The following is a 12,656-nucleotide window of genomic DNA, read 5'->3' as shown; positions in this document are numbered from 1 at the left end:
CAAGAGGCAAGAAATCTGCAGGATCCGGTCCGGGATTCCTATGGGGCCGGCATTAGGCACAGGTGCTGGGCATTAAAAACCCCTGGAGCCTGATACTCAGAGAGACTGTTGGGGGAAGAGGACGTTCCCTGTGCTCCCAGGGAAAGGAGAGGCCCTGAAGGAGACCATCCATGAGCCAAGTGAGGCAATACCTGCCTGGACCTTTTGTGTGCTGTCTGGGGGAGGTTTTCCAGAGCCTGGCGTAGCTGGGTCTGGCTGGGAGGTTGAGTCAGTGGGTGATTAGGCCGGTCAGTCTGGACCAGCATAGTTTAGTTAGAGAGGGCTCCAATTGGGAGCTAGGTGTTTCTTTTTATGATGTTTGAGTTAAAAATAAAGCTCTGTTTAGCTACAAACTGGTATTCCTGACCAGGGGCGTAACTAGACGCCTCAGGGCCCGGGTGCGAGAATCTGTTAAGGGCCCCCCCACCCCCTCACCCCCTCACCCCCCCCCCCCAAAAAACATGATTTTTACCCAACTATTTTTTTTCAACTAATTCAACAAATTCAATTTACATATTGAATCATATCTGTAAAAAAATCAAAGAAAAAGGGGCGCATGTACAAAGGGCATAATCCAGGGGTGTCCAAGTTTTTTCTGCAGTGGGCCACTTCATCAGAATTGTATACGTGCGCGGGCCGCACTCATTTTTCACTGTGACAAAAAATATGGCCTTTAATAAAATATGCAGATTAAAATAAAGTAAAATGACACAAAACCTTTACTCTTCCTCTCACTGATTTCTGGGCCTTGAAAGTTTTGCGACTACAAATTCAGGATTCCCTAGATTTATTCTAGGGATGAACTAAAATGAAAATTCTGGACCAAAACATTCAGGGTTCACTTAGCCAAAACCGAAAATGACCCCCACCTTTAAAAATACTAATAAAAACTCACATGTTTAATAAAAGTAGGTAACACACAATTGGACAAAATTAGCAATATGACTTGGCATGATAGGAGTGTGATTGCTGTTAGCCTAGGCAACCAGTAAATGCTGGTACCTAGGCATGATGGGACTGTGCTCGCTGTGATTGCTGTTAGCAATCACACTCCTATCATGCCAAGTCAGCCAGTACATGCTGGTACAGGATGGCTGTAAGTGATGTGCAGACCCCATACTGCTGGCAGCATCAATACACAAGGGGGGCAGCTAGCCAGGTTTCAGCATGTACTGGCTGACTTGGCATGATAGGAGTGTGATTGCTAACAGCAATCACAGTCCCATCATGCCTAGGTTCCAGCACTTACACATCCATCCAGTAAATGCTGGAACCTAGGCATTATGGGACTGTGATTGCTGTTAGCAATCACACTCCTATCATGCCAAGTCAGCCAGTACATGCTGGTACAGGGTGGCTGTAAGTGCAGACCCCATACTGCTGGCATTATCACTACACAAGGGGGGCAGCTGGCCAGGTTTCAGCATGCTATCACACACACACACACACACACACTTATTCATATAATCATTAATTCACAGATTCATTCCCTCAATCACACACACTCATTCAAACACCCTCCCCACCCCCTTACCTGTACTGCAGCTCCCTCGATGCCGCTCACAGACTTCAGCAGGGGGCGCGGCCTCCCTCTGCCTTCTCTGCTTCCAGAAACTCCGCTTCCTCTGTGTTGTCCAGAAGACCCTCCCACAAGTAAGTAGCAGGGCTTGAGGTGCGGCTCGTGTAAGATCGGTTGCCCTGGCTGCCGATCTTACGCGGGCCGCACCTCGAGGTCTCGCGGGCCGCATTTGGCCCGCGGGCCGCATGTTGGACGTTAAAAAAAAAAAAACGTAAAAAAGATTTCGGGCGGCCCCTTGGCTTGGGCCCCCCTACCGCCGGGGCCCGGTCGCAGTCGCGACCCCTGCGACCCCGGTAGATCCGCCACTGTTCCTGACTCTGATTGCCCTAGAGGACTGTGCTTAAGACCCCTAACTGTGACGTTTATGGCCCTCGTGCTACAGGGTTTGTCACTATATATATATATATATATATATATATATATATATATACATACATATATATATATATATATACATACATATATACATATACATACACACACACATATATATATATATATACACACACATATATATATATATATACACACACATATATATATATATATATACACATACACACACACACACACACATAGGCTGTTGGAGGCATGGTGTACGTTCCATACAAAAATTTATACTGTTCTGCTACATTAACACTTAAGACAGATCCTCACGACCTATAAGCAGAATGCTTATAGGTCGTGAGGATCTGTCTTAAGTGTCTCTGGTATGAAACCAAGTATTGGATCGTCATTGCTTTGAGCTTTAACGTATCAGATTAAATGTAAAGTTTTGCTGTGATGAGAACTCTTCCCTGGTTATTTTGGTTTGGTGCAGCACGGATTTAACCTCGCTTTTTAATTTGATTAAAGCAGCCTTTCATTGCCGAACATGAAAAAATAATTTTCTGCAGATTTTATCTGCCTCAATTCTAAATTTTTCATAACAAGCAAAATGGGCAAAATGTATATAAAATATTTTTAAAGCATTCATTATCAGGAACCCTAATACGAAAAAGAATGAGTTTAGCTACCTCAAAGTGCTCTTTGATAGAAATGCCCCCGACAGGCGGGCGGACTTTGCTGAAGATCCTAAGCGCCAGCTGCCTCCCAGACTGGCCTGGGCTCTGTGGCCGCAGGGCTACCTGGAAAACACACACATGCAGCACAGTGAGAGACTTACATTAAACCCAAGATTCTATTAAGCACAAAACCTATTTCATAAATAACACACAAAAACATAGAAAGTAACATGACACCGTGGACAATGACATTTAGATCTAATCTGAAACCAGTTCCTCCCATTCCCATAGCACAAGGTCAGAATTGGGACCCTCCAAGGAACATGAGAAATTAATTTACTCATGTTAGGGGAAATAAAGTAGACATATTTTGTGTCTGGACCTGCCTTGATTAACCTACTATGCCAAAAATAAGTTTATTAAACAACTTTGAATTAATGGGTTTAGGTTAAAGTTCAGTCATCCCTTGGAAAATCCTAACATTTCAGCCCTGGTGGTTTGCGCTTTTCAAAATACAGACTCCCAAAAATAAGGTCTATATTGCAAGGGTTGTAGAGACATGTACTCCTGATGACCTATCCTTTGCTATAAAGGTTTGTTGGGATCGTACGCGCCATATTATCTTCTCACCTTGTAGACCGCATTGGGGAGCAGATTGTTCATGGTAAACCAGCTCAGCTCCAGCAGGTGTTCTGCAGTGTCATCAGACTTATTGACCTACGGAGAAGAGAACAGCAGTGTTTCACAGATATAACATGCAATTTACCACATTACAATATAAACATTATGTAAAAAAAAAAAATTCACATTTGCGTACATGGCATTTATCCCTCCATTATAGGACTTATACAGCAAAGGTTTAGTTAGGAGTGTGTGTTGACTGCGTTAAGCCTTAAGGTACCAAAAGCAATATGCTCTTCTCCTGGCATTAATGGGGTTAATATTACTGCAGTCGCAAATTCCTGGAGAATTGCCTCAGCTTGTATACCAAAATTCAGAGTAATGCAAATTACCCGATTACAGTTTCTACTTTTTCCTAAAGACAGTTTTAGGACTAAACAACCTCTGGCTGCGCATATTCTACCCCGGACTGTCTGAGTTTCGAGGAAAAAAAGATTTATCATGTTTTTGAGCAAGAGAGAGGCCACAACCAGACAACTAGATGGCTGGGCTGCTATAGCCAGTAACTCGAGGACAGAATGTGTAGAATGTGTTAAGCCAACACCTTCGTCTAGACTCTCGTTCTCCTACCTTGCTATACAAGAAACGCTGCAGCTCTAGCTCCGCGATGCCCAGCTGTCCATCTTGCTCAGTCAGGCGCCAGCGTGCCTGTGTGAAGTAGAATTCAGTACGACGAGCCACACTCACATCTTCTAGCTGCTTGCGGAGCTCCATCTTGTTTACTCTCTGAAGCTGGAAATCTTTGAAACACCTTAAAAAAAAGAGACAAGCTTTTATAGCTCTAGTGCTCGGTCATGCTTTAGAGCCAAAGTTTGGCGTTTATGGTTTTAGAAACAAGTTCCCTGAAAGTGGTTATCCTCAACGTCATATAAAGTGTTTCAAATGAGGGCCCGTTTTCCTACATATAATCCAAGACGATGGCTGCCACAGGACGGGACTTTACAATGTCATCCCAAAGATGTGCTCCACCATAATAATCGGATTGGGAAGTTACAGTGAATTTTGACACAACAGGAAAGACAAAGGTTCACGGGAAAGTGACAAAACATCTTGATACCACAAAAAGGAAGCGAACATATCTCACAGACATCAAAGAAAGCATCCATTATAATTGTCAGATATTTAATCTTAACAGCATAACAGAACATATGGTGGAATATTACTGTAATTATCTTTACAACATGCAAAATCCCATTCAGCCAACACACTGTTACGCTGATTAATGTAGAGATGATTGTATGTATAGGTTCGGTATATGGCTGTTTTTAAAGAGAAAAAATATGTGCGACATTCTTCCAAATAATGTACAATATCAATAATAGAGACCTTTCCGAAGACATACTTTATAGTTATCTTGTCCTGGAAACAATTACATATGAGGACCAAATATAGTTCTGGACAGAATATGGTAAATATATACAAAATAAAACTTTTACACAGATAAATATCCACATGTGCAGGATAGAACAGCGAGTGGCACATTGTTCCCCCCTCATACACTGAAATTCTTAATAAAAGCGAGAGCTTAGTAGTCTTGCTGAGCTGCGGCCCCGTCTCCGGTCCCGTTACCTGATCAGGATGTTTAGCTCCTCGCTCTTCTGTTGCAGGTCTGATTTCTCCTGACAGAGCTGGCTCTGCAGCTTTTGGTGCTGCTCGTGGAGAGAGTCGTTTTTACTTTCATCATGGAGTAACTGAAAGATGACAAATGTGTGAATTTGCATCAAAAACGAAATGCACGGTTACAACGTCTTGGATTAATCATACAACCGAGCTGCAACATCTCCACCAATCTAACCATAGTAGCATCAAACAAGTTTGCTATGTTTATGTAATACAAAAATGTCCCAGTGCACCCCTTTTCCAAAGACACGGGGTGCTATTGAGACATGTTGCTCTTTATGGTCTCAGCTTTCACACCCCCTGCCCTACCACCAAGTTTATCTTACTTCAATGTACTTCTCTGTATGTAGTATTACATGTATATAAGCCGACGTCCTATAAGATGTCCCCTTCCTTCATAGGAACTCAGCAGAGCTTACTTTCATGATTGAGTACATCTGTTTCTCCAGCTGGCGTATTTGCAGTACATGCTGGCGCACCGCTTCCTGAAGATGGAGGATACTGCTGCGCTGCTCCTCCGGGTTGCTGGAGATCTCCAGCTGGAACCGGACCCGCTGCTTCTTCTCACTGTGCTCCTAAAAGTCGGGAGACATTGTGATAAAATGTACAGAGCAGGAAAAATACTACATTCGAGCAGACTCTACTACTCTATACCAGGAAAGGTAAAGTAATGTGTAAAAGATAAGTCTACAACTCCTAGAACAGTAGAGCCATATGTACAGCCCATATCTGTCCTTCTAAACAAACCTCCTCTGGCTGGCCTCACATATTTAATGGCGAGCCATATAAATAATCACCGTGTGGCTGGTTACCCTTCAGAGTAACTTCATTTGAAGCAGCGTGTAGATGGTCTGATCACCCGCTCAGATAATCTGAAACATCATGGATGTCTGTTGGTTCACCGCGTGTCCATAAAGCAGGTCATTGCTAGCATGCAAAATATTTCACACCGTATCCCGCATTGAGTTGTGTGAATGCTGTGAGCTGTTCTTGCATGCTTCTGATCACTGTGAGTTGTGCGAGTTGTGCGAGTTGTGTTGTAGTGTAATAAACACGTTGTGATTGTATGTGGTTAATTTTATGGCATTTACCGCTTCTCTCTGACCTAATGCTACATGCTGACCCTATCTTTTTAGAATTATATCATCATCAAAGACTTACTTTACGCTTGGGCTCTACGTGTAGTAACAAGTTGTTGACGATATCCAAGATCATTGCATACTGGGCAGGGTTGGTGGATATCTCCAGGTGCGGGTGTTTCAGAGTAAAAGTATCTGCTGCAGCTGCAATCAAAGTTAAAAACTGTGAGTACCCGGGGCTGTTCTGGGGGCCACAGATCATTAAATACGCTCAACCTTGTAACACACCTTCCACAAACCATGTTTCATATGCACGCCTTCCAAAACCTCTTCCACATCTTTCCACAAACCACCTTCCTATATCTTTCACAAAGTCTCTCAGTCACACATACCCGATTCCCCATTTATTCCCCTTCACCTTCTCAAGCAATACTTTGAGACGAATGACCTCTAAATACCCTTCGATGCTCAAGATCCGCTTCTTGTACGTACCTTCCTGCCCTTTCAGCAAATCTTCTTTCTCGGGGTGCAGAGGGGTTGGGGGAGGTTTAATCTGCATGGCCAGCTCAGGATCAATGTCATGGCTGTAGCTCATGTAATACATGTTGCAGTTACAACGGGAAATTATCCTTTGAACCTGCTGGTTTTGCTGGGCCTCAGCTGGTTGACTCCAATCTATATAACAAAACAAAAAAAAGACAGGGTTAACAGATCCATAAAACCTGACAGAGATAACACACGGAATATATATATGCAGCCAGGAAAACGGTCTTTGAACACATTCTCGACAATAGCGTTGCTTACGTATAAATACAAGTCATAAAAGGGCACAAAACTTGTCTTACAAAGAAAGTGTTACTTCAGATTGCGTAATAGCAATAGGGCTATGAATAGAATAACATTAATATTTTAGAGTTTCTTGATCCAAGGAGAAATCAGATTGCCTTTTGGAGTCAAGAAGGAATTTCCCCCCTGATGGCAGAATTCGAAGTAGCTTATTATTTATTATGGGTTTTTTGTTTGCCTTCTTTTGGACTAGGAAGGTTAGGTAAAAGGGTTGAATTTGATGGACTCTTTTTTCAACATTATGTACCATGTAAAGTATTCTTCTGTTCATTCTCTCAGTTAACAATCAGAACGTGTGTTTTATTTCATCCCTTTAACTTAAATGCTTACCCCCTGGTATTGCTACAGAGAACACTGCAACATGCGAAACAGCTATGAAACTGCAATTTAATCTCACAAAGGGCTGCAAACTTAATTGACGTCCCAGCTACCAAGCCAGCACCTTTGTATGTGGAAGCACACATGTAAAGCATTGCAGTGTTTCTGACCTGTGGTGGTGCTGACCATTCCCCCGACAGCCTGACCGCTCTCCATCAGCTCTTGCACCGAATCCAGGTTCCGGTGACGATGCTCTTCTATGTTTTTCACCTGACAGTAATGCAGGAGATATGTTAACATGTTAGAACTGCTCTCACGCCAAAGAAAATCAAAATATGTATTTAAACCCCTGCGCAAAAGCAATAGTGGCTGCTATTAGCCATCCATGTGCTTTGCAATATCAATGTTCACCAACAGACTGACCTCCAGCCACCGCTGGCCGTCGTCTTCATCGCTGGGGCTGCTCTCCGTGGTGGCAAAGTACTGCATGCTATCAAGCTGGCATGTCCAAGAGGTTTTTTGCTTCAGTGTGTCTCCATACCAAGAGGGAAGGTGCTGGCACTGCAAAAGCTGAGCTTTTGCTGCAGATACGATGACGCAACCCTCTGTCTCTGCTCCTCGAAGCACCATCTGTAGAGATAAGCCACAGGGCAGTGAGGGTGGCTGATACTTAAGACATAGAGCAAATCATCATTTATGGTTTTATATAGCACCATCATATTCTGTAGTGCTGTACAAATTAATACAAAGACAAATGTACTTAAGATTTTAGTAACATAGTACACATGTAGAGACCCATCATTTAACTGCAAGGGCAACTGTATTTAAATTCAGACACCAGCACATGCGATACACTTTTGGCAAGGATGCCTTACTACATACCAAGATTTTTGCCGCTGTGCAATCTACCGTTTTAGGTTTTATCCAAGTGGTCAATCTGTACATTGTTTTGTTTTGTTTTTTTAGATTCCTTTAGCACTTAAGTAACAGGACAGCGGAGCTTATAACCAATAATTTGGCCATATTTGCATTTCCATTACCTGGCAGTTAACCAGCTCAATAAGCCAGTTGTGGTTATAGATGTCTTTGTCCTGACAGGGAGCTTTGCCACAAAGTTGCTCGCTCACCCCAGATTCCTCCTCTGTGAACACCACAAACTTATCCGTCTCCTCTATCAGTTTTTGTAGCATGTCAGCTCCTGCGACGGAAAAATGAGAAAAACCTGAATTCATGCAGGCGTCTTTAGAATAGGTACATATTAGACCATATAAGCAAATGGTAAAGAGATTCACGGTTATGGATTCCTGGCCTACAAAATATTAAGTAGGTTCAGTTTGGGCAATAACGGCTTTTAATACCTCCTGAAGGAGATCTTTCGCTCCGTCCAGTGACAACAGGTGCGGCAACCTTTTTGGGAGGGGGGAAGCTGCGCACGGAGCCTCGCTTCAGCTTTTTGGACTGAATTTGGGTGTCAATCTTAAGCCCCTTCAAAGCCTCAGTAGACAGATTACGTTTCAGAACTGCTGCCTTCTTGTAGCCGTCATACAGCCCAAATGCAATATCTCTATTCAGAGTGGTCCAAGAGGCTCGGAGATCCACCAGGTGTAAGCGATGGGTGTAGATGGCATTGTCTTCATCGGTGGCAGACAGTTCCTAAAAGGAAAGAATGGTCAAAAAGACAGAAAAATCGGGATGAGAGTCACTGACTATTCCTAAATACGCCAGGTGAAAAGAACAGACACACAGACTTAGGATCCGAACAGACACACAGACTTAGGATCCATCAATGCCTCCAACATCCAATACAAATAATTCATTATTTTTTAACAATTCTCTCATGTTACTGAATTTTAAATAGTACATTAAAATGTTTGTTCTCCAAAAATACAGAAATTCAGATTTACAATAAACATATTCAGAGAGGTAAAATAGTGGACTGTAACACGCATAGTATAAATATTTATATTATGCCAATCCACCATGTACTAACATGTACTTCAGGTAGTACAATAGGCTACAGTTTTGGGTGGAATTATAATAAGAGTTTTGTCATCTGTGTTCGGAATTATTACCTGTCTGTCATAGCTCAGAGAGGACAGGCTCAGCAGATGTGTTTTCTGAACCTGGCAGTCTAGTTGGTGGTCAGCATTCTCGTCACACGTTGAAGCCATAAGATGCACAGTCACCAGGCTTAACTTACTGGTCATCTGTGGGACGTTCCATTCGGAGATGAGACGGCGCATCACAGTGCCCGCTGTCGAGACATGGAACACAGAAAAAAATCTATACAGACACCGACCATGTAATATGTGAGCTTCAATATAATCAACCCGTACAATGAAAAACAAATGTTATATTCTCATGAAAGACTGCTCCTGCTCAGTTTCTTAGTTGCTGACAATATTTATACAAAACCGTGACTGGGGAGAGTCTTCTTAATGCTATCAGCTGATCACAGTTATCCATCTTACAGGTAAAAGTTGTCTTTTTGCCATTACACATTATCATTCTCTTTGTATTTACCCTGTGGAATAAGCCTCTGCACTCCGCGGGTGAAGATTTCCCCTTGGCTGCACTCTACCTGGATTCCTCTCTGCTGCGCAAATGACGCCCAGTAGTGAATCTGGAAGGGGATGGGCAGAAAGTAAGCATTTGCGTACTTAGCATTCATTATTATATGTGCAATCTTTGTTATACAGATGTTTCATGCTAACCTGCAACTGCGGGAACAATGCGGTGTAAGACAGCTGCTTGTAATGCTGTCCCAGCTTTTTCTTGCCCGGTTTCAGGTTGTTAAAGAGCTTTCCTCTGCAGATGGGGCGAGTTACACTGCTCCAAGTCGCCCAGAAATTCTGCATCCAGCGCAGAGTGCTGCTGTACAGCAAGATGCGAGGCTGAGAGACTTCTGTACAGTGGATAAAGAGTTATTTGTTTAAGTCAGTATACAAAAATATCAACAATGGGGACTTGAGAGGGGTTGCTGAAGTACTGGGGAACTTTGCAGATTTGCTTGCAATTTTTCTCCACTCGCTTATCTGTAGTATTTTCAGTGTAATTGTTCTTTGTTTTGGAGACACCTAATATACACCTTTACCTGGCGGTAGCCTGTGGCAGAATTGGCACGTCTAATGCATTCTCTAACCATAAGTTCTCTCCCTTCTTCTCTATCCAACCTTACAAACGTAGCTTGAACTAATGGACAACAATCAGTCAAACCCCTTACATTACGAAAATGGCCAGACTAGATGGGCCAGATAGTTCTTATTCTAGGTTTCAAACTGAATAATAAGTGATTGGTAACAAAAAGGAGAGAAATAAACAGAATATACACAGATAGTTTTTTGTCTAAGACAATCTAAAAGCAGAAAACTTACGCTAGACAGGATCATCTCCCTGCTACTCACCACCATGGGACTGTGTAAGGTCCATCTTGATGGACAGATTGAGGTTTTCAGAACGGAAGGCACGATAAGAGTCATGTGGTTGGATAGATGAGAAATCTGCTACAAAATCGGGGGAACGAAGTGCTACATTATGATGGTCGTGGGGGTTTCCGTGGCACAGCCACTGAAGGTCAAAGATCATGTAGAGATCCGGCAAATGAAGAAAACAACAGTCATCGTACCTGTAAGGAAGAGCGCCACGTGAGGTGTAAGAAGACAACATGACTTTTCATAACATGAAGATATGACCTTCCCTTTGGTGGAACAATAATCAACAGAAGAGGCTTCATTCAATCCCAACAACAATCCAATATTTACAGAGGATTAAAAGTATCCAGACAACATGCATGGTAAATGCAACCAGGGCCGGACTGGCCCACCGGGATACCGGGAAATTTCCCGGTGGGCCGGAAGGTCCGTGGGCTGGGCGGCCGGCAGACTAACCATGAAGACAGCCGCTGAGCGGCTGCAAATGGCATTGAACGCCTCCCTCGGTGCCAGGGGCGGGCTGGGCAGGGGGGCAATTGCCCCCCAGGCTGCCCGAAATCTAATCAAAGCGGCCGCTGGGTGCTGACGCGGCCGGCATCAGCACCCAGCAGCCGTGTGCGATGGCCGTCTAGTGATGGGAGCAGCGTGAGGGGTGAAAGCTCCGCCCCCTCGCACTGACCTTTCACCCCTCACTCTGCTCCCATCACTATGCGGCCATCAGATTGCTGGGAATGTAATCTGAACGGCCGGTGCGTGCTGATGCCGCCGGCCGCCTCTGCTTCAATACTTTTTTTTTACTTTATATGGCAAGCCGATCCAGCTTACCATATAAATAAAAAAAAAGTGTTAAAGTAGCTCCGGCCGGCGGCATCAGCACGCACCGGCCGTTTAGATTACATTCCCAGCAGTCTGATGGCTGCATAGTGTGGGAGCAGCGTGAGGTGAAAGCTCCGCCCCCTCGCACTCAGACTGCTGCAGCACCGGATGTCAGGTCAGTGGCATCCTGTCAGCATAGAGGAGAGCAGTGTGCAGCTACCAGGAAGTCAAGAGAAGTAGAAGGTGAGTAAAAAAATGTATTTTTTGTACTGTATAATGTTTTTTGTATTTGTTAAAAACAAAAAAAATCGGCATGTGTGTGTATGTAAGTGTGTCCCCCTATATGCTCCTCTGCCTCCAGAAATGCCTTATACCCACCTATATGCCACTCTGTCCCATGATATGCCTTTTAACCCCCTATATGCCAGAGTGGCATATAGGGGTATAAGGCATTTCTGGATGCAGAGTGGCATAAAGGGGGTTAAAAGGTATATCATGGGGCAGAGGAGCATATAGGAGGGTATAAAGCATATCGGGGAGGCAGAGTGGCATATAGGGGGACATAAGGCTTTTCTGGAGGCAGAGTGCCCCATGATATGCCTTTTAACCCCCTTCATGCCACTCTGCCTCCAGAAATGCCTTATACCCCCTATATGCCACTCTGTCCCATGATATGCCTTTTAACCCCCTATATGGCAGAGTGGCATATAGGGGGTTAGAAGGCATATCATGGGACAGAGTGGCATATATTATTTTTTATTTAATATGGCAAGCTGGATCGGCTTGCCATATAAAGTAAACAAAAATGTCCCATGATATGCCTTTTAACCTCCTATATGGCAGAGTGGCATATAGGGGGTTAGAAGGCATATCATGGGACAGAGTGGCATATAGGAGGGTTGAGGCATATCAGGGAGGCAGAGTGGCATATAGGGGGGTATAAGGCTTTTCTGGAGGCAGAGTGCCCCATGATATGCCTTTTAACCCCCTTTATTCCACTCTGCCTCCTGAAATGCCTTATACCCCCCTATATGCCACTCTGTCCCATGATATGCCTTTTAACCCCCTATATGCCAGAGTGGCATATAGGGGGTATAAGGCATTTCTGGATGCAGAGTGACAAATAATGAGATAAAAAGAATGGCGAATAGTGTGACGCGGGTATGTATAAGGGGTGCGTGTGGGTAGAAGAGCTTCACCGTGAGATAAACTATATGGGGCTGGTCTCCAAATTTTTCCAGGG

General features: G+C 43.8%; 1 protein-coding gene across 2 annotated transcripts in view; it reads right to left on the bottom strand.

The window, feature by feature from the left end:
• The window catches only part of LOC149286112 (bridge-like lipid transfer protein family member 2), a 29,305-nt gene that overhangs the window by 2,645 nt on the left and 14,004 nt on the right, over positions 1-12,656 (bottom strand). For both annotated transcript variants that reach the window (XM_089494385.1, XM_089494386.1), the window contains 15 exons: positions 10,571-10,791; positions 9,881-10,071; positions 9,690-9,789; positions 9,239-9,420; positions 8,525-8,819; positions 8,207-8,364; positions 7,590-7,796; positions 7,337-7,436; positions 6,495-6,677; positions 6,085-6,206; positions 5,343-5,498; positions 4,873-4,994; positions 3,874-4,054; positions 3,253-3,339; positions 2,635-2,745 (listed from right to left, as the gene is read on the bottom strand). In XM_089494385.1, the coding sequence (XP_089350511.1) occupies positions 2,635-2,745; positions 3,253-3,339; positions 3,874-4,054; positions 4,873-4,994; positions 5,343-5,498; positions 6,085-6,206; positions 6,495-6,677; positions 7,337-7,436; positions 7,590-7,796; positions 8,207-8,364; positions 8,525-8,819; positions 9,239-9,420; positions 9,690-9,789; positions 9,881-10,071; positions 10,571-10,791 (2,416 nt within the window). The remainder of the gene's footprint in view (positions 1-2,634; positions 2,746-3,252; positions 3,340-3,873; positions 4,055-4,872; positions 4,995-5,342; positions 5,499-6,084; positions 6,207-6,494; positions 6,678-7,336; positions 7,437-7,589; positions 7,797-8,206; positions 8,365-8,524; positions 8,820-9,238; positions 9,421-9,689; positions 9,790-9,880; positions 10,072-10,570; positions 10,792-12,656) is intronic.

The sequence above is a fragment of the Sceloporus occidentalis genome, unplaced genomic scaffold (genome assembly GCF_023333645.1).
Source record: "Sceloporus occidentalis isolate IW3139 unplaced genomic scaffold, rSceOcc1.0.p SCAF_72, whole genome shotgun sequence".
NCBI lineage: Eukaryota > Metazoa > Chordata > Lepidosauria > Squamata > Phrynosomatidae > Sceloporus > Sceloporus occidentalis.
This window is presented reverse-complemented; position numbering and strand designations above follow the sequence as displayed.